At 40.8% G+C, this 27869-nt stretch overlaps 1 protein-coding gene across 1 annotated transcript in view; it reads right to left on the bottom strand.

Moving 5' to 3' along the window:
- The window catches only part of CAP2 (cyclase associated actin cytoskeleton regulatory protein 2), a 161180-nt gene that overhangs the window by 28996 nt on the left and 104315 nt on the right, over window positions 1–27869 (bottom strand). The window contains exons 5-7 of the mRNA XM_059688708.1: window positions 15595–15738; window positions 15188–15273; window positions 11433–11538 (exon numbers count right to left, since the gene is read on the bottom strand). Of these exons, the coding sequence (XP_059544691.1) occupies window positions 11433–11538; window positions 15188–15273; window positions 15595–15738 (336 nt within the window). The remainder of the gene's footprint in view (window positions 1–11432; window positions 11539–15187; window positions 15274–15594; window positions 15739–27869) is intronic.

Here is a 27869-nt window from a genome sequence, read left to right as displayed (position 1 = left end):
AGCCCGATTAGCTAGGTTTATTTCCAACATAGCCCTGTATTGTTGTTATTCATTTTTGCTTCATAATTAAAATCTGCTATTTGATGGCAAAAACTGAAGCATAAATATAATGCCTAATGTATGCTCTGTACATGGTAGGTAGCAATAAATAGTTATGAAATAAATGAATGAGTAAAAATTAATGATATCCCTTGAGTCTCCCTTAAGTTGGACTCCTTTGTTCTAACTTAAATACATGAGAGCAGTGCTTTTCAAACTTTAATGTGCGTATAAAGCCCCTGGCAAGTCTTATTAAGAGGCAGGTTCTGATTCAGCAGGTCTGGGCTGGGGCCTTGGATTCTGCATTTCTAACAAGTTCCCAGGTTGCTGCAGGCTCAGGGACCGGGCTGCACTGCAGGATTGGGTGTCCCCCCCATATTTTCCTGGCCTATGAAGTACACCATGCTTCGTGTTCCCTCTAGCATGCTACTCATCCCATTATCATGTTGTATTGTTTATATATGCATCTAGAATGGGAGTTTCAGTGGACAAGAACTGTGTCTACTGAGTCATAGATCCCTCTTTGTATTCTCAGAATCTGGGGCATGGTAGGGGCGTCAGCAATGTTTAATTAGTAGTCTCTTTCTGGCTGAACTCACCACCATTTCCAACCTAACTCCATTATCTGTGTATTGGAGCTCATTTGTTAGTCAATGACCCTCCCAACTCCTTCTGGTCTCTTTCGTAGGAGAAGAAAGGGAGCTAAAAACCCAAGAGCAATGGAGCTGACTGAATGTAGCTGTGGTCAGGTATACTGGAGAGAGCCAGTCTTTGTAGCCACTGAGATCAATGGGCTTGTGATCCAGACAACCGGCACACCATCCAGGCTTTATCCACTCACTATGATTAATAAACCCCAGGCAGAGGTTTGGGACAAGTTTAAAATATGGTGTGTAAAAAGCTTGTATCATATGTAAATAAATGTGCACTCTGCCAAAAAATAGCAAAAATTATTATATTTTTTTCTTGAAAAAATACATAAAATAATTCTGTTTAAAGCCTAAATGAAAATTTAGATATAAGAGACTGAGTTTTTGCTTGTAAAATCAAGAAGAAGCCAGAGAGGACAGATGACTTGAAAATTTAAAGACATACATATTTAATGACATGCTAGAGCATCTACATTATTTATAATAGTCAGGGTACCCTCTGGCTGAATTTTAATTTGATCACAAGCAAACTGTTAAATTTTTGCTTTGTAAATGGACATTTGTTCTTTATGTTGAGAAACAAGCTGAAAAGAAATATGTACCTGCAAGAAAAGGAGTGATTTCAAACTCTCTTGCTTTGTGATAAATAAAACTCCACCTTGTATAATATTATAACCATTTCCAATGATATGCATTTTCTGGAGGTTCAGGGGAGGTTAGGATGGATGACAATTGGTATATAGGATAGATTTTTTAAAAAATCACCTTGTTAGCAGAGGGAATTCCATCACCATTATATACTACTTTATACACATTCATCGATGTGTAGTTTTATCCTGCTTTACAAATAATTATATCATAATTGTTTTCAAAGCTAAAGTAATTCAGACCAACATGTAAAAGGACAAAAATCTGTCAAGTTTAACATCAGAAAGTGAAGAAAACAACAGCACGTTATCCTATTTGTGTGAACTTCTTTTCATGACCTTTTTTCTGGCCAGATCCTCACAGAACAGAGTAACAGCTGGAATGTTGATCTGGGCAATTCATAGAAAGATCAGTTATTTTGGTAATTACAAGTGTAAAGATTAGGCCTTAGTGGTTCAGCGTTAGTTATCTGATTTGTAGGAACTGCCAACAGATATTACAAATCTGACCTACTGCTCAGGAAAATAATGAACAGTATTGGGTTCCTGCCAAAAGATCAATTTATTCCACAAAGTGCATTTGAGACTAGTGCATATGAGGAAACTATGTAAATTAATATGGAGAAGAGTTCCTGATCACTAAACTACCCCCAAACTGCAAGAAGTTTCTGGTGTAGAGTCCTAGTCCACGGCCATGTTGCAGAGAAGAGAAGATTCCATTTGCCACAGTGAATGTGAGGAGAAATTCCAGACGCATTACTTCACAGCTGCTTCTTCCCCCAGCGTACCCCCACTCGCGCCAGCACACTCGTGCACACAGGGACCCCTCACCAATCACTGTCCTGAAAAACTGCTGGCCACAAAGTTTCCATTTCACCCTGACAACTGAAGGCAGGAACAGTTGTCTGACACAGCTGCAGTCTGGACGCAAAGGTTAGGAGGTGGGAGCAGGCAAATACAGTTCCAGTGCTAACGCGGGGATGATCTTTCTTAGAGCATGTACCCTTGGAAACTCAGGCTCAGCAGCAGGCATGCAGTCAGCTAGTCACTCAAACCCACAGAGCGCAAATCTCAAAACCCAATTTGAAAGAAGAAAACCTGTTACTCAAAATACTTAACATTTATATTTAAATTAAAAAATATAATGAAAAATATTTTTAATAGTTGTTTTTTACTCCAAATCTAAGAAGGGAACAAAAATATGAGGAAATAGGTTTCTATGTATACGTCTTAAAACTTGTCAGAAGATTTTGTACATATAATGTTATCTCTGGACCAACATTTTCTTAGCATAGTCATTTCTCACTTTTAATATCTGGCCAAAACTTTATCATACTGCTCTTCTATTAAAGAAATGAAGTAGATGCTCTGCGTTATAATGATTACCATTTTGAATAGAATTTTTCAGGAGCATGACATGTGCTCAATAAATAATAGCTGTCATTTTTTATTATGGTAACCCATGCTGCCCAATACATGCTCCAAGGATCATTTACATTTTGCACAAATATAACATTTTTTGTTTTATAACATGTTTTTCAAAATGTGGAATATGACCCCATCAGTGGGTCATGAATTTAGTGAATCTCAGCCAGAATTTTATAAAAAATGAAATAAAACGTAAAAGAAAATATCTGAATGTATATAATGTGGTAAGAAAAAGTGTTGTTTTATGAAACTTATTTTAGTGTTGTGGGTACAGTGTGTGTGTGTGTGTGTGTGTGTGTGTGTGTGTGTGTGTAAAATGTATTTCTTACTATGGGTTGCCTTAAAAAAAGTTTGAAAGTCATTGTTACAAGGCATATATTTCTAATGAACATAATGAAAAGATAAGTATTCACTCTAGATAGAACAAAGCAAAACAATTACATTTATTTATCTACAATTAATAATAAATTGTTTTAAAAAATATTTATTGTTTCCCTAGCTGGCTGGACTCAGTGGATAGAGCATCAACCTGCGGACCTAAGGGTCCCGGGTTCGATTCTGGTCAAGGGCACATGCCTGAGTTGTGGGCTCAATCCCCAGTAGGGGGTGTGCAGGAGGCAACCAATCAATGATTCTCTCTCATCATTGATGTTTCTATCTCTGTCTCCCTCTCCCTTCCTCTCTGAAATCAATAAAAAAAATCTTTATTGTTGAGAGTATTACAGATGTCCCCTCTTTTACCCCCCATTACCCCGCTCCATCTGGTTTCTGCCCCACCTCAGGCCTTCGTCATCCTATTGTCTATATCCATAGGTAATGCATATATGCATATAAAACCTTTGGTTAATCTCTTCCTGCCCCTCCCCCTCTGAGATCTGTCAGTCTGTTCCATGTTTCCATGCCTCTGATTCTGTTTTATTCACTAGTTTATTTTGTTCATTGCATTTCTGTTCGTTTGATTTTTAGATTCAATTGTTGGTAGATATGTATTTATTGCCATTCTCCTCCTCCTTCTTCCTCTTCCTCTTCTTCTTCCTCTTCTTAAACAATACACTTCAACATTTAATGTAATACTGGTTTGGTGGTGATGAGCTTCTTTAGCTTTTTCTTGTCTGATCTTCAATTCTAAATGAGTGTTTGCTGGTTAGAGTAATCTTGGTTGTTGGTCCTTGCCGTTCATCACTTTGAGTATTTCTTGCCACTCCCTTCTGGCCTGCAAAGTTTCTGTTGAGAAATCAGCTGACAGTCATATGGGGCTCCCTTGTAGGTAACTAACTGCTTTTCTATTCATGCTTTTAAGATTCTCTCTTTGTCTTTAACTATTGGCATTTTAATTATGCTCTGTCTTGGTGTGGGCCTCTTTGGGTTCCTCTTCTTTGGGACTCTCTGTGCTTCCTGAACTTTTAAGTCAATTTCTTTGACCAGGTAGGGGAAGTTTTCTGTCATTATTTCTTCAAATAGGTTTTCAATATCTTGCTTTCTCTCTTTTCTCCTTCTGGCACCCCCATAATGTGAATGTTAGTGTGCTTGAAGTTGTCCCAGAGGCTCCTTACACTATCGTCATAAATTTTTTTATTCTTTTTTCTTTTTGTTCTTCTGATTGGGTGATTTTTGCTTCCTCATATTCCAAATCATTGATTTGATTTTTTGAATCCTCTACTCTACTGTTATTATTTATTTCAGTTAGTGTATGCTTAATTTCTGTCTGGTACTTTTTCATGTATTTGAAATTCTCACTAAGATCCTTGAAAGTTTCAGTAAGTTCCTTGATACTCTCATTAATTCCCTTGAAGCTCTCATTAAGTCCCTTGGAGCTTTCATTAAGGTCCTTGAGTAACCTTAAAACCATTGTTTTGAACTCTGTATCCAGTAGTTTGCTTGCTTCCATTTCTTTCATTTGTGACATGTTTCTTTGTATCACATTTTGGCTCCTTCCCTGTGTTTGTTTCTATGTATTAGGTAGAGCTGTTATGGCTCCTGGAATTGGTATTAGGTGTCCTGTATTGCCCAAAGGCTCAGTCTCCCCAGCCAACTGAGCTGGGAACTCTAGGTAGGCCCCTGTGTGGACTGTGTGCACTGTCTTGTAGTTAAGCCTTGATTGCTGTTGGTGTCACTGGGAGGAAATGACCCCCAGACCAATTGGCCTTGAGGACCAGCTGTGTCTACAATGGAAGAGCTGCTGTGCAGGAGGCACCCCTATGCAGCAGGACTTGCTTCAGTGGGGCTTTGGTGCTCACTGAGTCTTCCCTTTGAGTGTGTCACTTGTGGATGTATAGAGTTGTAATCTGGTATGGCCTAAAGCTTACCATTGGGTGCACTGGCTATGAAGCCTCCCAGGAGGTACAAACTCAGACACTGCCTTTGTGAGATCCGCAGGTGGCTGCTACTTGTTTTGGGCTTGGAAGTGCCCAGACAAGGCCCAGCTGTGAAGCAAGGCAAGCTGCTGCTAGTGCCAGGTCTTGAGCCTTTTATTGATAGCTTTGGGGCATGATGACACCAGCTGCTGCTTATTTGAGAGATTTTAGCAAAGTCTGGAGCCGGAGCCAGGATAGGCCATTCATATGGAAAAGCAGCTGCAAACAGCTTAGGTGGGGCTACATATTGGATTGGATGGGGTCTCAGGGAATCACCAGGGTAGAACAAACAGTGTGGGCCATGCTGATGGAAACTCAGATATGGCTGTCACTCAGCTCTGCAACAGGGGAAGTCTCAGCACAGGAACAATGACCCCTACGAGCACCCCTGTCTGGAAGAAAAACACCCCAAGTTTCTGACCTGATGCCAGACAGTCCAGTTCCTCCCCATATGTACCTGGATTCTCCCAAAGTCACCACCCAGCACTAGAGCTCAGAGGAAACGAGACCATATAAGTTCGTGTGTGGGCCCTTTAAGAGGAACACCTAGGACTCCAGCAGCCTCTATGTTACTCAGGCACAATCCCCACTGGTTTTTATAGCCTAAAGTTAGGAGGACTTCTCTTTACAGCTCTGGGACCCTGGGCTGGGGGTCTGGTGTGCAGCTGGGACCCCCTGCTTCTCACAGGAGGCCTTGGAGATATACCTCCCTATTAAAAAGATGCCACATGTGGGTATTGGACCAGCCCGTTCTGCACCTCTGCTCCTCCTACCAGTGTCAATGTGCTTTCTTCTTTACTTCTCTAGTTGTAGGACTTCCATTCAGCCAGCTTTCAGACGGTTCTGAATGATGGTTGTTCAGTATTTTAATTCTAATTTTGATGTGGTTGTGGGAGGGGGTGAGTACAGGCATTTACCTATGCTGCCATCTTGGTTCCAATCCCAATCAATTTTTTTTTTTTACATTGAAAACAAAATTACTCAGCTCTGCATATTGCATTAAAGGTATTTAAGCCATTATATAATTACTTAATTATTTAATTAAAATTAAATTTCTATTCATTTTCCATGGGCACCATTAGAGAATTAACATTTGTTCACATGATTATTTTCAATAAATTGCTGCTTATTCCTGTTTCATTTATATACCATGCAATAATGAGATATCCAAAGACCATTGATGTTTAGTTTGTTATTTTCTCATGATGACCTATCTTCATGGCAAACTTGTGACAATTTTCCTTGATGACAAATTACAAAACAGCATCTCATTGGAAATGTATGTAAAATAACTCCACCTACACATTTCCACACATACCCTTCAAATATTTATGAACTCTTCTCTCAGAATTCATACATTGTGAGCAAAAGAAAAATAATCAACTCAATTATTGTTTCTCACACTATACATTTCAATTTATGGAGAAAATAGGCAAAGTAGAAAATAAAAAGAAGTGTCAGTCTTTAGGGGGTCAATGTTATCATTTGTACAAGCATTGGGGAACAAGTACATAAGTCCCACACTCCCTTGAAAAATCACAAACTCTGCTTTCCTATTAAGCCTAATCTACTAGCATCAACATTTAGAATGAGGTTAGGTCAGTGGTTGGCAAACTCTTTAGTCAACAGAGCCAAATATCAACAGTACAACGATTGAAATTTCTTTTGAGAGCCAAATTTTTTAAACTTAAACTATATAGGTAGGTACATGGTTATTAACTTAATTAGGGTACTCCTAAGGCTTAGGAAGAGCCACACTCAAGGTGCCAAAGAGCCGCATGTGGCTCACGAGCCGCAGTTTGCCGACCACGGGGTTAGGTGATACAGTACAGCTATCAGGAAAGTGTGGGTTCTACCCTCAAATAGAATTCACAAATATGCCATTTCAACTCAGCGTTTACTCTAGTTAGACCATCCACTGTGACCACTGAAAGGTAACATTCATTTCTAACAGAAGGGATTTTTCCATGAGAAGCATTTCCCAAACAGGTACATAGTCTTAAAATGTCAAAGAAGATTCTAAAAGACCCATAATTCACAACTTAGTTCAAACTATTTGCTGAGCACTCACTCCATGCCAGGTACTATGGTAGGGGCTAAAGGTAGAGATGAGTTTCCAATTGAATGAGAGAGCTCTGGAACCACACAAAAAATTACAATTCTATATACTGAAGGCTATGATTGAGGTATAATAAAACTATGAAAGAGGCATAAAGGGAGGGCCATCCATTCCAGATGGAGAGCCAATAAAGATCAATGGAAAATTCTTGAAGAAGTGATGTTGAAGATGAGTCTTGGAGAAGAGGGAGGGTGTACTTCCCCCAGAGAACTCAGGCCACATAACATATTATATGTTTGGGACATTGCAGTAAAGGCTGGCCCTTATGAAATTTGCAAATTTTGAAATAATGACAATTTGATTTGGTTCAGCCTAAGCATTGCATATGGTCAGGATTCCATGAGCAGTTTCACAGTGTTGGGATGAAGTGAGATAAGGGAGGGTAAGAGAGGAAGCTGAAGAAGAAGGCGAAGGTCAGATCAACATCTCGTGCAAGAATTGAAGTGGGAACAGACACAGCCTGGGATTTTAACCCAGGACTAGGATATCATACAGACTAGTAGAATTGCTTAAGTATTCAAAAATATTATTTTATGAACTTTAAAACACCAGAAGAGAAAGCAAAAACATTACAAAAGACATTTTATTCATAATTCTATTTCCTTAAAATTAATAACAATTTCAAACCTTCCTACTTCCTTCCATTTTTATGACAGTTTCTTTTTTTTTTAAATTAAATCTTTATTGTTCAGATTATTACAGTTGTTCCTCTCCCCCCCCCATAGCTCCCCTCCACCTGGTTCCCACCCCACCCTCTGCCCTTACCTCCACACCCCACTGTCCTCATCCATAGGTGTACGATTTTTGTCCAGTCTCTTCCCGCATCCCTCTCACCCCTTTCCTCCCCGAGAATAGTCAGTCCACTCCCTTTCTATGCCCCTGATTCTATTATATTCACCAGTTTATTCTGTTCATCAGATTATTTATTCACTTGATTTTTAGATTCACTTGTTGATAGATGTGTATTTGTTGCTCATAATTTGTATCTTTACCTTTTTCTTCTTCTTCCTCTTCTTAAAATCCTTTAAGCATTTCATATAATATTGGTTTGGTGGTGATGAACTCCGTTAGCTTTTTCTTATCTGTGAAGCTCTTTATCAGACCTTCAATTCTGAATGATAGCTTTGCTTGGTTGTAGGTCAGTGATGGTGAACCTTTTGAGCTCGGCGTGTTAGCATTTTGAAAAACCCTAACTTAATTCTGGTGCCGTGTCACATATAGAAATTTTTTGATATTTGCAACCATAGTAAAATGAAGACATATTTTTGATATTTATTTTATATATTTAAATGCCATTTAACAAAGAAAAATCAACCAAAAAAATGAGTTCGCGTGTCACCTCTGACACGCATGTCATAGGTTCGCCATCACTGTTGTAGGCTCTTGGTATTCATCACTTTGAATATTTCTTGCCACTCCCTTCTGGCCTGCATAGTTTCTGTTGAGAAATCATCTGACAGTCGTATGGGTATTCCCTTGTAGGCAACTGACTGTTTTTTTTTCTTGCTGCTTTTAAGATTCTCTCTTTGTCTTTTGCTCTTGGCATTTTAATTATGATGTGTCTTGGTGTGCTCCTCTTTGGATTTCTTTTGTTTGGGGTTCTCTGCGCTTCCTGGACTTGTAAGTCTATTTTTTTCACCAGGTAGGGGAAGTTTTCTGTCATTATTTCTTCAAATAGGTTTTCAATATTTTGCTGTCTCTCTTCTTCTGGCACCCCCATAATTTGGATGTTGGTGCACTTGAAGTTGTCCCAGAGGCTCCTTACACTATCTTTATATTTTTGGATTCTTTTTTCTTTTTGTTTTTCTGGTTGGGTGTTTTTTGCTTCTTTGTATTTTAAATCTTTGGCTTGTTTCTTGCGATCCTCTAGTGTGCTGTTGGAACTCTGTATAATATTCTTTATTTCAGTCAGTGTATGCTTAATTTCTAGTTGGTCCTTTTTCATAACCTCAAGGGTCTCACTAGATTTTTTGAGGGTCTCACTAAATTTATCCGCAGTTTCTAGAAAATTCTTGAAAAACCTTGTAAGTGTGGTTTTGAACTCTATACCCTGCAGTTTGCTTTCCTCCATTTCTGTCATTTGTGACCTGTTACTTTGTCTCCACGTTTTTTATGCCTCCCTGTGTTGATAGAGTGGTTTTCTGTGCTAGGTGTCATATAGGGCCCAGTGGCTCAGCCTCCCCAATTACCTGAGGTGGACACCCTTGGTGCACCCCTTTGTGGGCTTTGTGCACAGTGTTGTTGTAGTTAAGCCTTGATTGTTGTAGGTATCACTGGGGGGAATTGACCTCCAGGCCCATTGGCTGTGAGAATCAGTTGTGTCTGCAGTGGGAGAACTTCTGTGCTGGAGACACCCTTATGGGGCAAGACTTGCTTCAGAGGGGCTTTGGTGCTCACTGAGTCTGCCCCTAAGTGTGTCCCTTATGGATCTGAGGAGTTGTAATCTGGATGGTCCCACTCTGACCACTGGGTACACTGGCTCTTGGATCTTGAAGGAGGTGGTAATTTAGCCTCTGCCTGAGGCTACCCAGCAGGAGCTACGAAGAGATCTGCAGATTCCTCTTCTTTGTTTGGGGATTGGAGGTGTCCAGATGAGGCCCAGCTGTGAAGCAATGTAAGCTGCTATGGGGCCTTGGGTCTTCTTTTGGAAGTTCTGGGTCTCTCTGACCCAGCTTCAGTTTGTTAAGTAATTTTCAGATTGCAAAGGGCCAGGTCTTTCATATGCAAAAGCCTCTGCACACAGCTTGGGTGGGGCAGGGTCTCAGGGGATCAACAGGGCAGAGCAAGCAGCTATGGCTGTTCCTCAGTCTTACCCTAAGAGGCCCCATGTCTCAGTGTCCTGGTAATCGCTGCAAGCACCTCTGAGAGAAAGCCGCCTTTGAGTTCCGACCAGTGCCAGACAGTCCAGTTTCTCCCTGTATGAGTATGGGTCCCCAGAGACTTGCCCGGAACTGGAGTTCAGAGCAGTCGGGAGCTTGAGACTCCCTCCCGATTGAAAAAGACAACCACATCCTCAGCTGCCAGCCCTTTCCACGTGCACCTCCGTACCTCTGCACTTTACTTCAGCACCTCCTCTGAGTCTCAGTGTGCTTTTCTCTTTCCCTCTAGTTGTAGAATTTCCACTCAGTCAGCCTTCCTGTGGTTCTGGATGATGTCCGTTTTGTCTTTTAGTTGTATTTTTGAAGTGGTTGTGTGAGGCAGCAATTTCTGGTGTTTACTTATGTCACCATCTTGGTTTTCATGACACAGCTTCTTAATAATATATGCCATTTAGGATTCATAAACTTTTGCACTCTAGCACTAAACTGACTACAAAATGATTTCCCATGTAAGTATAATGTTACTAAGAGGCCCAGTGCATTGAAGTTGTGCACTGGGGCGGGTGGTGGGGGGTCCCTCAGCCCGGTCTGTGCCCTCTCGAAGTCCGGGAACCCTCTGGGGATCAGGCCTAAGCCAGCAGTCAGACATCCCTCCCACAGTCTGGGGCTCTCACAGTCTGGGGCACTCACAGTCTGGGACCCCTGACTCCTTACTGCCTACTAGTGGGAGAGGCTCCCACCACTGCTGCTGAACTTGCCAGCCGTGAGCCTGGCTTCTGGCTGACCAGTGCTGCCCCTGTGGGAGCACACTGACCACCAGGGGGCAGCTTCTGTATTGAGCATCTGCCCCCTGGTAGTCAGTGCACGTTATAGCAACCAGTCATTCTGCCATTCGGTCAATTTGCATATTAGCATTTTATTATATAGGAAAGGATTTTTAAAAAATATTTTATTGATTTTTTTACAGAGAGGAAGGGAGAGGGATAGAGAGTTAGAAACATCAATGAGAGAGAAACATCGATCAGCTGCCTCCTGCTTAACCCCCAACTGGGGATGTGCCCTCAACCAAGGTACATGCCCTTGACCGGAATCGAACCGGGGACTATTCACTGAGCCAAACCGGTTAGGGCTAGGAAAGGATTTTTAACAGTTGCCCAGGGTTCTTACCATAGACAACTTTTCTTCTTTCTTTTGTATCTCATGTAGGCAGTTCCCAGATTTTCCTATGTTAAATGACATTTTTATAAGCAGTTTCTACATGTATGTTTTATCTTATGCTTTCCTTGAGGTAAATTCTAGTGTGAGGTTACTAGGCTACCAGAATGAATACTTCTGTGGTGTTTTGCTAGCCAGGTGAAAGAGGGCGTGGTACTTACTGTTTTGCTCCAAGTAAGGCCTGTGGTGTGGTGTTCCTTGATGTATGCTTGAAGCTCACTCCAGATGTTCAAATATGACTTCACCCAATCTACATGGCGTAAATCGCTTTATTATGAAAGAGAATAAATGAGAATGGAGTTAGGATTTAAAATCAGATTTAAAAGAAAAGCAGGGAGGCACATGATAATCCAGTAACTAAGGCTGGATGACCTTGGAGCAATTGTCTTTCTAGTTTGGTCACTGTGAACTGATTCCAAAGAGAACCTTGAAAGAAAGGCATTCCAGGTCTCTCCTGAGGGGAGCCAAGTGCCCTGGAGGTGGGGAACAGAGAGGAGCAGGGAGGCAGACCCCACAGAACCAAGTTGATTCAGGTCACGTGTCCTCATGTCACCTGTAATGGGAAGATGACTGTAGAGAGGTGATCCTTCCTTTTTGTACTGCTTCTAATGCACAATGAAAAACTAAGTGTTTTCAGGAAGGACAATGGAAAAGAAAAAAATGTCCTTTGGTTTGTTTTCTAATAACTTGGTTGAGTTATTCAGTTGAAGTATAACCAAATTGGACGATTTTCAACTGGTAAGGACACTGCTGTTATAAGAAAAATGATTTCGGCCCAGCTAGCATGGCTCAGTGGTTGAGCACAAATCTGTGAACCAGGAGGTCACAGTTTGATTCCTGGTTGGGGCACATGCCCAGGTTGTGGGCTTGGTCCCCAATGCGGGGTGTATAGGAGGCAGCCAATCAGTGATTCTCATTATTGATGTTTCTGTCTCTCTCTCCCTCTCCCTTCCTCTCTGAAATCAATATGCATATATATTAAAAAAAGAAAAATGACTTCCTACAAATGGGTATCATTCCATACATCTAAAGGTAACATTCATTTAAATTACCTTAATTTGATACTCACAACCACAATGTAAGCTAGGCGGGGCATTACCAGTACTTTTATCCCAATTTTGCTGAGCCAAGATGTAGTCAATGCTTACCTTTTACAATAGGATTAACATACAGGATTGAGTTGACTGTTAGAAATATTTAACTTGTAGACAGGCAAAAATAGTTGCATTTTCTTTGGATAATTTCCACTCACACATTTTCCCCACTTTGAATGAAGTAGTGATAAATGAGACAATGATGAGATCTCAGTTAACAAAAACATAATCATGAATCTGGACCATTAATTGGAAGAAAATCACTGAAGGAGAGCTCTATTACTAAAGCTCTTGTCAATAATGACTTTTTTTCTGGATGTATTTTGTTTTGTTTTCCTGGAAATGCTCCATGAAAAGTACCACCAGCACACTAGAATCCCACTATATTAAGTCATGCCATTGAAGAAAAGTGAAATGGGGAACTGAAGTCATCATTATCTGCCCTTCAAAGAGGAAATGTGAGTGTGGTTTTGTTCTATATTTTTAGATTTACTGATTATATTAATCAAATCTTTGAAAAATCTCATTTTCCCTTTCTTGCACTTTCAGAGTCAAAACCAGAAAGGCTAATTGTAGTTCCATATGTCTCTTGCATCGGTTTCTTTATGAGGTGTGTGAGGGTCTTAGTATAGTGCCCTGCGCATAGGAGGCAGTATATACAACAGCTATTGTTAAAACACTAAAATCATTTCAATATAATGTACACACATATTTATATATGATTATTTAATACATATATTGCATAAGTACATATGTGTATGTGCATACAACACACATGTCTATAGACATTCTAGAAACAGCAGGTTGCATATTTAATATATTTAAAAATAGAAAATAATATATTTTCTATTTAAAAACTCTAACAAGCAATGAAGTTCAAACATGTATATGCAAATTCATTTTTAACTGTTATGATTTTGACTTGAAGAAAGTTCTATCAAAATAGTGAGGAATAACAATATGATATCTTCTAGCCTGAAATCAGCCTCTATGAGACAGCACATTGAGCAGGACCCAACGACACATCAAGAGCTGCAAACCCATCCTCAGTTTAATTTACTCTGGAGGAAGCTATGGTGGGGGGCATGCGATTTCAATGAGTATGACTCGGAGAGGCCATTCCTCTATAAAGTCAAATTTACTGAAAAAGAGCCAAACCAGCCGAGCCAGTCATAAGGGTTATTTACACAGAGGCAGAGCTCACTACAGCTGGCTTGGGTGCACCCGTAAGTGGGTGTTAGGTGAGCAGTGTGTAGGATTCTCCATCTGTCAGGTTAGCACCCCTGGAAGTCCGACCAGTGACTTGGGACTGGTTTGACTACTTCTGGAAGTGAAGTGAATGAATCCATACCTCTGGCTGCATTTCCCCAGCTTCTGATACAGTCTTCAGGTGGTCCATTAAGTGTCACTGAGTTGTCCCTGATGCTGCCAGCAGTATATTTTCTACTCAGTAACTGACATTGAGTGGCAAACACTGGGCTCTATTTGCATGTGTACAAAAAGCAAAACACCACAACCCTCCTGGCTATGCTGCCACCTGAAGAGAATCACACCCATGGCCCCAACACACACTCAGATAGGAGCTGGGAGGAGGCCAGGAGCTGATGACATGTGAGGAAAACAGAAATGACCCCCAAGGGTGATATGCAAAAGAGCAGAGACCTAGGTGTTGCCCAAGGGGTCCAGTCCTGAAAAAAAGGCGAGGCACAGGAGGTCTTTATGATGTGGAAGTCACTATGGGCATAGGTTCGTGCCAACATAATTTTTATGTCCAGCTTTTGTAACAGACTTCATTTCTGAATTGTTATTTTTATGTGAGAAGAGCAGGCTGTCTTGAATTGTTGATGCTTCTTCTCATTCATATTGCACAATTCTATAGTCTCTAATACAATACCGCAACATTTGGAGTTGTATCCTTGGGCACAGACACCTCCACCACAGTCCTCTGGATGTAGGAAGTCTGTTACTGGGTATAATAATCACTTTATTGAAAGTTCCCGGGGGGTAAAAGGAAAGAAGCATGCTTAAATCTCCTACAGCTGCCCTTCTTAAAAGCTACAAGAACTCTTTTGCTAACATGGGATAAATAAACTATGAAGGCAGCACTGCAGTTTAGGAGGCGTTTTCCTGATATTCAGCTCTAGTGTCTCTCCATTTGGTCCCATTTTCAATTTTAACCCTAGTTTAGGTCTAACATCAATGATTTGGGTTGTAGAAAGCAACGATTTTAAAATTTAGAAGCTGGGTCTCTGGGCATACCCCTTGGTTCAGACTCATCTGCACTTCCAGCAGCCCTCTGAGTGGCTGCTCTTCTTACAGATGTCTCTCTGTCCACCCTGATTGTATTTCATCTTAACGCAATCTCTGGTTTCCCTCAAATTGGCCTGGTTTATCGTCTCATCTCATTTTTGTTCTTCATTTATACTTCATTTTCCGATTCCTCCTTTCCTCTCTCTGCTCACCCACCAACTCTATTTTGAACAGTGTAAAAGTTTCGGGGCCATCTAGGGCCGGTCATCACAAATCATCACAGAGCTCTCGCATTATTGTGGGAATCTGTAATAGATGACGTGCATTCAAGGGGGAGAGTCTGTTTATTCATCACAAGAAAACTAAGGCAGACTTTCTAAAACACACATGTTATCTGGACAACTGTTTCACTTTCCATGTTGCTTTACCTGCAAAGATAGGATTTTTCATTAACATTTATAGTAAATTAGCTAACAGCCCCTGGAAGGAATCAGTAATGAACTATGTTGAGTTTTAGGACAAATGTCTAATAAGCGATTAACTAGAAATTGAATTTAACACACTGCACATACCTGTGTTTGTAGTCCTTTAACACTCTGTTAGTGTAAAAGGTGGCGGCATCATTCATCTCCTTGACATAAGGGCCGGGTTTGGGGGACTGAGAGAACAGCACCATCACCCAAGCATAGAAGGGAAAAAAAATAGGATAAGAAATAAAATGTCTTAAAGAAGAAGAAAAGCAATGGAGACGTTGACTTGAAAGTTGGAGACAAATTTTGCTCTGTGAAGACTGATGCCACACTTTGCACATCGGAGAACACAAAGCACTGAACTTCAAACAGCACAAGAGCGGCACATTCCGCCTGCACAGCCTCGGCCTTCAGTAGCAGAAGAGGACAGAGGCTGAAGGGAGCCGTGGCTTCTCTGAAACGCTCCACAAATGTGACGAGGTGCAGGGCCCACACTGCACCTGACTCACCACAGCTATCCACCCCAGCGCCGGGATGCTTTCGCTGACGGCTGAGAGATGGTTAAACATGGTGCTGCCCCGGTTCCTCTCTCGGAAAGTTTGGATTTCCTGAATCTTTTCCGATATTGGTTTCAGAAGTGCAGCCACGTCATTCTGTAAGCAAACATTGAGCACTGTTACTTAGGACGGGACAGAAGCAGGTGGCCTCCATGCTGGCATGAGCCGTGGTCAGGACACACCATTTGTCAGTGGCTTTCAGAAAAGAATGACATTTTTTTCGTTACGATAATGCTATATTTTCATTCTCTGAAGTATGAAAATTGCACATAGTTTTAGCAACATTAATGTCTCCTGAGACATGGAAAACCCCCCAGCATATGATACAGCCCAGTTTTAGAGAATTATGCATGGAACAGAGTGAAATTGGTGAAGATCAGTTACATTTTAAAATGGGATGCGTAGCTCACGTGCTGTAATAACACAGGTCTAAAATCAGGGTGGGTGAGAGGTTGGTAAAAGGACAGCTTTCAATTCCTGTGGGAAAATGATGTGAGGGAGGGTCCTTGCCATATTAGAGTTACCCTCATCCACGTGAAAAAGCAGAAATCTTTTGTTGAGGCTCTTTTTAGGAAAATTTGATGACATAATATTTATAGTTACCTTAAAGTCTGGTTTGACTTTTTCTACATGTCCTGGGTCAACTTTGCCTATGACGACTTCTGATTAATTCAACAACTGATTTCACCCGCTATATTAAAAATGACTTTCAAAAGCATGTGAACTGACTTATGGCGTATCACAGAGGTAGGTGCTTGCAACATCTCTCTGCCTATACCCTTCGCATCCTCTACTTCCTCTGGTTTTGAAGAGCAGATATAAGGTTACCTGATTTTTTTTTTGGTGTGTTTGTGCTCCAAAGAAATAGCAAGTCTTGTACTTCAGCTTTGTAAAAGCAGTTGAAGAGGTTTCTAAGTCTTGTTTGCAGGAAGTAGGATAGAAAAGCTCCTAAAGCTCTTTAATTTCTTTAACCAAGACTTCAAAGGTTCCAGCCTTGGCTGCATATCGGAATCACCTGGGAGCTTTCAGAAGCAGAGGCCGGGTTTCACCCCCAGAGACTCTGATTTAACTGGTCTGGAGGTGACCTGGGATGGGGGAGACTGGAAAAGTTCCCCAGGTAAGATTTTTGTTATTGTTAATCCTTACCTGAGGACATTTCCCCCTTGATTTATAGAGAGAGTGGAAGGGATGGGGAGAGAGAGAGAAACTTTGATTGGTTGCCTCCTGCAAGCGCCCTGACCAGGGCCAGGGATTGAGCCTGCAACTGAGGTACATGCCCCTGACTGGAATTGAACCCTGGACCCTACAGTCATGGGCCAATGCTCTATCCACTGAGACGAACCTGCTAGGGGCCAGGTAAGATTTTAATCACTGCTACGGTGGTGGATTAATATCCCCAAATACTAGGGACAGAAAACAATTAGGGAAGTAGTAGTTATGTTCACTGCTGCAGCTTCCAGACCTCACTTTTTCTTCTTGAACCCTAAAGATTCGCTCCCTTAAAATAAATGTATGTAAAGGTGTTAGAATTAGAAAGAATTTAGTTCAAATCTCAGCTCTGCCACTTAACTAACTTTGTGGCCTTAAGCAAATTACTTAATTTGAACAGTGGTCTCCTCATCTGTAAATCAGATATAATACTTATAGCCTATAAACTATAGGAGATACAGCATATTAAATCTCTGGCACATGGAAGGTACATAGTAAGTGGAAGTTATTATTATTACTATTATGCAATTAGCTCAGACTGGAGGTAAAAAGGATGTCCCTTGTAATATGTGATATTGATTTGCTTCAAATAAATGTATATTTGACATTTTTAATTTTTCAATTACAGTTGACATTCACTATTATATTATATTCATTTCAGGTGTATGGCACATGGTTATATGTTTATATAACTCATGAAGTGATCCCCCAATAAGTGTAGTACCCATTTGACACTAACATAGTTATTACAATATTATTGACTATATTCCCTTTGCTGTATTTACCTCCTCGTGACTTTTTTGTAAATGCCAATTTGTACTTCACCTTTTTCACCCAGTCCTCCAACTCCCCTACCATTTGGCAACCATAGTCTGTTCTCTGTACCTATGAGTCTGATTCTGTTTTGTTTGTTCATTTATTCTGTTCTTTAGATTCCACATATAAATGAAATCATATGGCTTATTTCACTTAGCATAATATCCTCTACGTTTATCCATGTTGTCACAAATGGTAAGATTTCATTCTTTTTCATGGCCAAGTAATATTCCATTGTATATATGTACCACATCTTCTTAAGCAAATCATCTATTGATGGACACCCAGGTTGCTTCCATATCTTGGCTATTGTAAATACTGTTGCAACGAACAGAGGGGTGCATATATCTTTTCAAATTAGTGTTTTGAATTTCTTCAGATAAATACCCAGAAGTGGGATTGCTGGCTCATACTGTAATTCAATTTTTAATTTTTTAAGATGCTTTAGGACTTTAACATCCTTCACATGTTCAACATAAAGTACTAGCCTGCTGGTGTGGCTCAGTAGTTGAGCATCCACTCTTGAACCAAGAGTTCGATTCCCAGCCAGGGCACATGATGGGTTGCGGGCTGAATCCCCAGCAGGGGCCATGCAAGAGGGTGCCAATCAATGATGTTTCTCTCTCATCCATGTCTCTCTCTCCCTTGATCTCAATAAAAATCAATAAAACATATTTTAGCCCGGCCAGCATGGCTCAGTGGTTGAGCATCTGCTCATGAACTGTTCATTTCCCTGTCAGGGCACATACCCGGGTTGAGGGCTCGATCCCGAGTGTGGGGCATGCAGGAGGCAGACGATCAATGATTCTCTCTCATCATTGATGTTTCTCTCTCTCTCTCTCTCTCTCTCTCTCTCTCTCTCTCTCTCTCCCTCTCCCTCCCTCTTTGAAATAAATAAAAATATATTGAAAAAATAAAAAAATAATAAATAAAACATATTTAAAAATACACACACAAAACTGTCATAGGGAGAAAGAGTCCTCAGCAAGTATCTTCCGGAACTGACAGCATTACACGGAGAGGCCTGGCTACCTCCCACAGACCTAGCCCTTTCAGGGAAATCATATGGAGCCCAAGAGCTTTATCTGAAGCTAAACAAAACAAATAGCTTTATCGAGAAACATTTTTTTCTAAAGCATCACCTCCTTTTGCCAATTTGGAATGGAATTATCATTTTGCTTCTATTCTGGGACTCCCTTGGATGTCCCCAGAATCCTTGAGAACTATCAACTGTTAGAAGAGCTGGAGCTAGAACCCAGGTCTTCTGTGAGGCCCCAAGATGATTCTCTACATTGAAAACTCAGAAAAATACAGTTAGCTTCCTGCACACAGGTTTCTTCTCTGCCAACAGGACTAAGGAAAAGTATTGTGAAGAGATTAAAGGCTCAGGTCTGGAGTAGGACTACCTGGGTTCAAATCCTTGCTCCCCGGTACACTAAGCTCTAGAACTTTCCACCAATTACCAAATGTGTCTACGATTCCATGATCACATTTGCAAAATATTGTTGATAATGGTACGCACTTCCCAGGGCTGCTATGAGGAGTAAATGAGAGAACAGGCCTACACTTGCTACAGCATTAGGTACATTGTGGGTGCTTAACAAACGGTCGGCAATCTCCAAGGTGTCTGCCAGTTAGAAAGTCTCTGATTGATGGGATGCATTGGCCAGCTCTTTCCTATCATTGATATGCAAACACAAGGAGAGTGACAGCCTAACTGAGATATGCAGATGGACAGAGGCATGTGTTTACTTGGGGGAAACAGAAAGAAATACAGGGAAAGATAGCAAAGTGTGCTCAAAGTTCTCAGTGGACTTTCTAATTCTCCATGTTGAAGGAGGGGAAAACCAAAAAAGAGTTGTTGCAGTAGCCAGCCAGGCCTTGTGAAAACCTCATCAACACTTTCCCACTTCTCACTTTCCCTTCTGGCCATCACTGGGAAAAGGTCTTACAGATTTGGCCAAAGGACCCCGAGTCGGGTTTGTTTTGGGCTGAACTGTCCTTCCCAAACTCCCATGTGCAAGTCCTAATCCCTGGCACCTCAGAATGGGATTGTGTTTGGAGGCAGGGCCTTTAAAGTGGTAATTTTAACATGAGGTCATTAGGGTGGACCCTAAACCACTATGACTGTCCTAATATGAAGACGAGATTAGGACACACTGACACTCTGTGGGAAGACACCAGGAGAAGACATTAACTCGAAGCTAAGGAGAGAGGCTCCAGGAGAAGCCAACCCTGCCAACACCTTGACCTCAAACTTCCAGTCTCCACAATTGGGAGAAAACAGTTTCTGTTGTTTAAGACCCACCCCACCTGCCCTGTCTGTGGTACTTTGTTCTGGCAGCCTGAGCAAACTATTGCCAGGGTGAAATGCCAATGCAGGAAAAGCAAACCCCCCCCCCAAAACCAACAATAAAACAGACAAAACCCTCTAAACATTGCCTGCCCCAAACACAGCTATTTCATGCTTGTTTGTTAATGGCTGCAAAAGTCAGGTTTCATGCCTCTCCCTGAACCATACTCTTTAGAATGCAACACCTGTCAAAGATGTGTTATCAACTTTCCCAGAAGGCAGCCGGCTTTAATTAAGGCAAAACTACCATAAACGTCTTAATTTTCTCCAACAGCTTGCTAAGACATAATATTCTTGATGCAATGACATTTTTGAGAAAGACCAGAATATCTGAATTGTTGATGAAACTTGGCCTATTGCCCCAAAGAGAAGAAGAACCAGAAACTGTGTATTTACAATGTTAGATAGATTTATTAAGGCCATATTTGTTTATCTCCAACTTCTCAAGAACAAACTCTAAAGTCTGAGGAGACAGTGTATTCTGAAAAATATTTTATATTGGTTATCTGATGAAAGCATTATAAAGATGGAGAAAGTTTCCTTCTGCCTTAGTTTGGCAATTTCGTGAAGAATTGTCTTCATTAAAAAAAGAAAAGAAAAAAAGAAAGCAATGCAGAGAGAACTAAGTTCCACAGCTATGTGCACAACCTTAATAAACAGCACAGCTTTTATTTTGTGCCAGTAGATTTCTCCTGTGCTTTAAAGTAGGCTTACATTCTCCAGCTCATCCCTAACTTTCACAGCTGGAATCAAAAACACAGAGAGGACATTAGAGTTGTGATGTGATTTCCATCCAGGCTGATCGTGTGGGATGTCACATGAAAAGCAATGGGGAGGTTGTTATTTAGAGGCACTCACTTGCATCTGTTTAAGCATTAAGCGTGCATTAGGCGTACTCAATAAACACAGGTTGAATTGTACTGATGTCAATTAACACTGCAAGAGGGCTTGCAACTGATAGAAGGAGATACATTTAAGAGGCACCCTGGGCTTTTTTTCAATGGAATGCATTGGCGGTGGCTCCTCAGACACATCTAAAAGCTACTGTGCTTTGAAATAACTTCAGATCTGTCAGTTTTACACAGGTGTCACTCAGATTATTATTATTATTTATCACTTATGTTTCTTTTATTCTAGATGTTTCTCTGAAAGAAAATCATTTTTTAAGGCTCATGTGAAGATTAGCTGAAAAATCTCCCCCACCCTTCCCCAGGTTTCCGTGGTTTTAACAGAAGGCGAAAAATGGCCACAGCGAAGGAGATACATGCCCAAACTGTGAGTTTCAGCAAGTGTTTCCAAGGGCTGTTTAGCTTGATGGGGCTGTGCTTTGGAGAATATGTCAGGACTTTATGACTTTAGTTTCTGCTTTAAAGTTGAAGAATTGAGACCCATTATCAGCTTCATCTCAGTTTAGCTCCAGAAATAATTGTTTTGCAGAAAGAAAATTAAAGAGCTTTATCAGCAGGCTTTGTAGAAACGTTACCCAAAAAGGAAAACTAAATTCCCACTCATGCTGTTCTGCAAGGAATGGAACAAACCCTGGGAGTTTGACCTCAAAGATTTGTCATTAAATTAAGTGAAATGAGTCGTGTTTTTTTTCTGGAATCCAGGGTTTTTCTGTGGTTTCTACATCAGGTAAAAAATAGATCAATCTATTGTTACTTCTTTAAAAATAGTTTCTTTTTATGATTATAAAATTAATACTATTTGCTCTTTATGAAACATTGGAAAATACAGGTTGGAAAACATAAGTAAACAATAAACATTCCACCACATTGAGAACTACTGCTAAACTATTTTTCTTGTAGATATAATTATTTGCGATATCTTCAAAAATAACATAAATGATTTTAAAACAATGGTTTATGAAGACCATAAAGAATGGCCCTAAGAGTTGAATTCAACTCTTAGTTCAATTAAAACAAACAAGCTCAAAAACAAACAACCATCACTATATTCTTGGCAAGTATTATGAGAATGCTATATTCTAGAAAGGATGTTTTAAGTATAAATACCACAAAGGCATTACAACTCAGGCAAATTTAATGGCATTAAAGTAAAAATTAGAATTTTTCATTTTTGGATCCCACCTACATTTTAAATTGTAAGAAAGCTCAGATCCAGCAGTTCTTCTTAGCCAAGCATATTACCAAATATTGATCTTTGTTTCCGTGCAAAGTTTTAGCAGTTGCTTCTGTTTGGGTGCATGTATGTACATGTGTGTGAGTTTTAGCATAGAAAACATATGGAAAGTATACCTCAAAGTATTAATATAAAATTTTATTTAATTTTATTGGCTTATCAACATTCTCTAAATTTTCCAGAATGTACATGCATTTCTTTTGTAATTAAGGAAAAAGTTTGAAACATATTAACCAGGTTTGTAGCTTCAATGGTACAAAATTTCACATAGGTGTGATTAAGTTTATATATATCCAAAAGTACTAAGTCTCTTTCTTCCCATCAAGGAAGTAGCTTCAGGAAAACATATTCAGAAATTATTAAAATAAATTATTCAGATGAAGAAGAATAGTTAATATTTTCTTAGGCAAATTAGAAAGAGCGTTTGTTCTAAAAATATATTATTTGGGTAAACTCAAATAAATAAAGCAATTGTTTTCACCATTTTAAGTGAGGAGCTGATTATTTTTATCAGAGATATTAACTTGAGTTAACTTGCTTTGGTAGATATTTCCAGAGGCTCGTTCCCCTTCATGTTCCTCTTATGTAAATATTTTCCACTGCTCAGGAATACTTTGGAGATTTCAGAATATGCCTCATGGAAATACTTTCAGAAACATTTGTACATTTAAGACAACTTGAAAATTTAAAACATTTGCAAACTGTCACGGAAGTCAATCTAAATAAACAAAACCTACTGAGCACCACAAAAATACACGATACCATGGTAGTTACTATTATATTGCATCATGACAAATTCCGTGGAAAATATTTTTATATGTTCATAAGGCTTTACATTCCACGTATGTTTTTTACTTCGGGTTGCTAAACTCTCTTAAAAATACACTCTAGAATTCCAAAGCCTTTTGCTTATATTCCTTAAAAATCATTCTTAAAGAGTAAAAGCAAGGAGATTTGGTGTCCTGGGGGAATGAACTGCTTTGGAGAGTTGCCTTGTCCTGACACCTAAGAGAGAAGCTTACAACATGCATGAACTTTTATTTACATTTAAAATGAAAGGTTCAGCAGCTCATTATAGTCATCAGCACATTTTTTGGTAACAACTTGTTTAAAAAATAAATGATTTCAGACATCCAGAAAAACTTAGAAAGTAATAATGCCATGCACCCATGTATACAAAACATAATTTAATATCCTACCGGGCCCAGGATCATCACTGTGATATCCCTTTACTCACATTTGCTAAAGAACAGCTGGAAACACAGAGGTCTGGAGCCTGAGACGTAGAACTATTTAGGTAAGACCTGAGGGGTGGCACTAAAACTTGGTGCCATGTTGTTCTATTTTTTCTCAGAAAGGTAGAACAGTGTGCACTTGCAGTTGTCAATTGGGCATTTTTAATGTGAAGTCTTTTCTGCAAAAGCATTCAGAAAACTGTAGGCTAAAGAGCTTCTCCAAAGTCACTTCCTTACTTTTCAGATAATAACTTACACTGTTGCTATCAATGTATTTTAACTTGTCAGAGGCATTCAAAGCCTTATTTAGGATTTTGGGGTCATTGGCACAATGAGCAAGGGGCATGTCTTGGTCAGTTCCCACTGTGTTTTGTCTTTGCCCCTGTTCACAGGTGTGAGCCCTATCTCCCTCCCATCATTTCTAGTTTCTGTGCTGCTGTATTTGGGGGAGCAATCACTTAAAAACCTATAATTTATTCATCAGAACAAGAACAGAGTTCTGCTCATATGATATGTGGGCTACAATTTTCTCTAAGCTCTTTATGTTTGACATGTCTTGGAAAGTAGGGTGATATAAAACGTCAAGTTCAATGGAAATCTAAATGCTTACCCATTGACCCACAATAGTTTGTGTCCTTACGATATCACATATCCTGAATCTTGTTGCAATAGGGGTCGGAAGGCAGTGAAAAACAAATCCCAAAACCCTTAACATGAACTGTTCCCTCAGGTTAAGAGTTATAGTTTTCATTAAAGCTGTTCTGATAGGTAGATTCTTTCACTGGCAGTGCAAAAAGATAGTAGCCAGTCTGAGAAAACATTGCATTGATGTGCAGGCTAATGAGTGAACTTGGGATATATATGAAGCTCTAGTGAAACACTCCTGTACAGCTGGGCTGGACAAAATGGGTTCTAGAGAATGCCAGGGTCATGGCAGGGACATGGGATTAGCTGGATTATTTGAGATCCGGGAAGGAAGCAGTGGGTCAATTACGGGGAATGACAAATGAAGACATACAAAATCACAGCAGAGAGAAACCGGAAGGGAAAATCAGGCTGAAATAAAAAGCTTAACCTGGTTATCCACAATAATAGACTGGGTGGCCAAGAAGAATTTGATCTTGCATTTTGTTATTCTTTCAGCTGATTTTATTGGCCCAGCCAAAAAGATAGCAACTCTTCCCCTATCTGGGTAGGCACCACCTGGCTTCTGACAGTGAGGGCGCTTATAATCACCTATAATTTTACTTTATGGGATTCTGAACATTAAAGCTGAAAGGCAACAGATCTCACTTCAATGCACAGGGACTTCACTAGCCAGCTATCTTCAGGGATATAAGTTGGATAAAACTGCCAAAACCATTCAAACTCACCAGCTTTATAAAATCTAAAACAATAGACTATAATCAGACATTAGTTTTTGAAATAGGAAAAATTCTGAGCTGCCATTAATTTTTTTCTGCCATTTGTTGAGCATTAACTGTATGTCAATCAACCACGCTGACTGGTTTACACCAGTTGTGTCTGCTTTCTCATGATCTCAGTTTAAACTACCAAAGCCAACATCTGAAAGACCCCAGCCCAGTCAACTGTATTGTGTGGGTTATGTTTTCCCCTGGATAAGTCCCATGGGCCAGATCTTTCCTTGGAGATTCATTTAGGTGGAGCATTGCTGAGATGACATCTATAGCCTGCATTCCAAACTCAGGGGTGAGTCTGAAGACATTCCATTATTGTACCAAGCTACTGATAAACTTCGCCCCATCATCCTTAACCAGAAATTTGCTTTCTCTTTGAAAGTTAGCACAATCTTTATAAGCTTCCACGGTTTGTTTTTCTCAGGAACAGTGCACCCCACAGAGCACCGGCCCCAGCTTGGCGGCAGCTCAACACAAATGGTGCCTCCTGGTCAGTGGAGGGGAGGGACTTCTGTGGATGGCATCCCCTTCTGGCCAGTGACGATTCACAACAGAAACATATTGAACTAGGCTTCACCTGATGTATTTCAAGCTTTTCTTGCCTCTGTAATTTTTTATTTCCCCCCCAGTTTCCAAGGAACTGGTGTTCTGTGGAACAGACTCAGGGGAAGGCAGCCAGAGGGTCTGTGAGTGACTCTGTGGATTCATAGAGATCTGCTGGGCTCTTATCATTTATTCATTTGTTCTTTTCCTCTCCAGTTATTCTTGCTCATTACCATGGAGACACTTTCAGGGGCATTTAATGGAGAAAAAGAAGTCTCTTCTCTCTCACCTCCAACACACACACACACACACACACACACACACACACACACACACACACACGCTGCTTTTGGGAGCTATAATAATCTCTGGGAGGCTGTTGGCCTAGTAGCCCTCCCCCTCTGCACTGAGATTCTAGCTTCTATTGCTGTCTCCCTGTCATTCTTTTTTTGGCCAGCCCTGCCCCCTGCTTCTAATCACCATTGACAGTTACTATCTCTTCCTCTCCTTCCTCCTTATCTTCTTTGTTTTCTCTTCTCTCACATGGCTAACCTTGCCTGTGGAAAGGTGGGCCATTTAGAAACAATGCCACTGAATCATAATGTTCTTGTCCTGCTGAGCAAAGGAATGGCTAGTGACATTGCCTTTAGCCTTCAGGTCTTGAGCTCTTTTCTCTCTGAGCTGCCCATGGCCATGGACGCTTTTTTTTGTTTTGTTTGTTTCTGAAGAGGGATTTGCCTATTCCCAAATCCAGAGGAATCCCGTAGCTTTTCCCGATTTAAGGCTTCCTTATGCCATGGATCACACACACTCAAAAGTCAATCAGTGTTTGCAGATTGCTGTGCCTGGCTTTTCACACTGACCCCAAAGTGTGTGTGCAGCCAGCATCAAATGCAAGGCACATCCGGATTGCTTCCTAGGAGGCATGTGCAGGAAGACCGATCTTTGGCTCAGCTATAAAGCCTATAGCTCCTGCATATGTAATATAATGGAGATGACTGCATGCATTATATCTCTAAAGAGAGTCACCTTATTACCTGTTAGTTAATTTGTTTCCTCAACAAATATATACGAGTGCTGTTTATGCCAGGGCTGGTCAGAGGAGGAAACAGGACAGATAAGTTACAGCAGCAACATGCAGGGACTCTTAGGTCCCTGTCCACTTTCATTCAAGTGTGATGGGGAGCGCATTACTCGGGGTTTTCCTGGATCGGGGAGGCTGACAGTGAGTTGGCAGGCTGCAGACCCAGGAGAGCTGATGGTGGAGTTCCGGGCTAAAGGCCAACAGGCTTGAGACCCAGGAAGAACTGGTGATTCCGTCTGAGTCTGAAGGCAGGAGAACGCTGGTGTCCCAGTTGGAAGGCCTGCAGGCATGATGAACCCTCCGGGGAGGGTCAGCCTTTTGTTGTATTCAGGAACTTGAACTCATCCGATGGGGCCCACCCACTTCAGGAGGGCAATCGACTGTACTCTTTCTACTAATGTACACGTGAACCGCACCCAAAAACATCCTCACAGAATAATATTTGACCAAATATCTGGGCACCCTGTGTTCCAATCAAGCTGATGTATAGAATTAACCATCACTGGGGGAGACAAAGGGCAATAAACATAATAAATAACTAAATTACATAGCATGTTAGGTGTCAGAGGCCATAGGGGAAAAAAGTAGTCAAGTGAAGCGGATCAGAAACATACATGAGGATGGGTTTCAATTCAAACAGGTCCTCAGGTTCTCATGGGGAAAGTGGCATGTGGGTAAATACTTGGAGGCGGTGTTAGCCATGTGGGTACCTGGGGAAAGCAGACACAATCCTGGCAAAAGGGAAGTATCATTGCAAAGGCCCTGAGGCTGGAATGTGTCTCCAGTGTTGGAGGACTAGCAAGCAGTTAGAGCTGAAACGAGGGAGGGGAAGTGGTGGGTCTGAGGTGGGAGCAGACATAACAGGGGCGCGGATCACACAGGCTGTTGAAAGAATGTTGGCTTTTATCCTGAGTGAAATAAAAATCATCATAGTTTTGAGTAAAGAAATTACATGATGTAATTTTCTTTTATAAGGATCCCGGATGCTGCAGTACTGAGAACAGACTGGTGGTGGTGGTGGGGCGGGGGGAGTAACGGTAGAAGGGAGGAGCTCATATTTGAGACTCTGCAGCAACTTGGATGAGGGATGCAGAAAGCTGGGAGCAGAGTGACGATAGTGGAGTGTGTAAGGAGTAGATTCTGGATTGGATGTGGGCTAACTTGCAAAGGAGGGGTCAAGAATGACTCCTTGGTTTTGACCTGAGCAAACTGGAAGAATGGAGCTGCCATCACCAGAGGAGGAGAAATTGCAGAAGGAACAGGCTTTAGCAGGAAGACCAGGGGTTCAGATTTAACACAATATTTAGTCTACTCTTAACCACACTTTCCCAGGGACTGTAATTCACTAAAATGATCTGCAGCGTGGCTGTTGATGTCCTTAACTTCTCCTCCCCGACAAGCTTTGCTCCCGTCTGGTTTCCACTCTT

This window comes from Myotis daubentonii, chromosome 3 (genome assembly GCF_963259705.1).
Source record: "Myotis daubentonii chromosome 3, mMyoDau2.1, whole genome shotgun sequence".
In the NCBI taxonomy this organism is placed as follows: domain Eukaryota; kingdom Metazoa; phylum Chordata; class Mammalia; order Chiroptera; family Vespertilionidae; genus Myotis; species Myotis daubentonii.
Note: the sequence above shows the minus strand (reverse complement) of the source record. Positions and strands in the feature narration are given on the sequence as shown.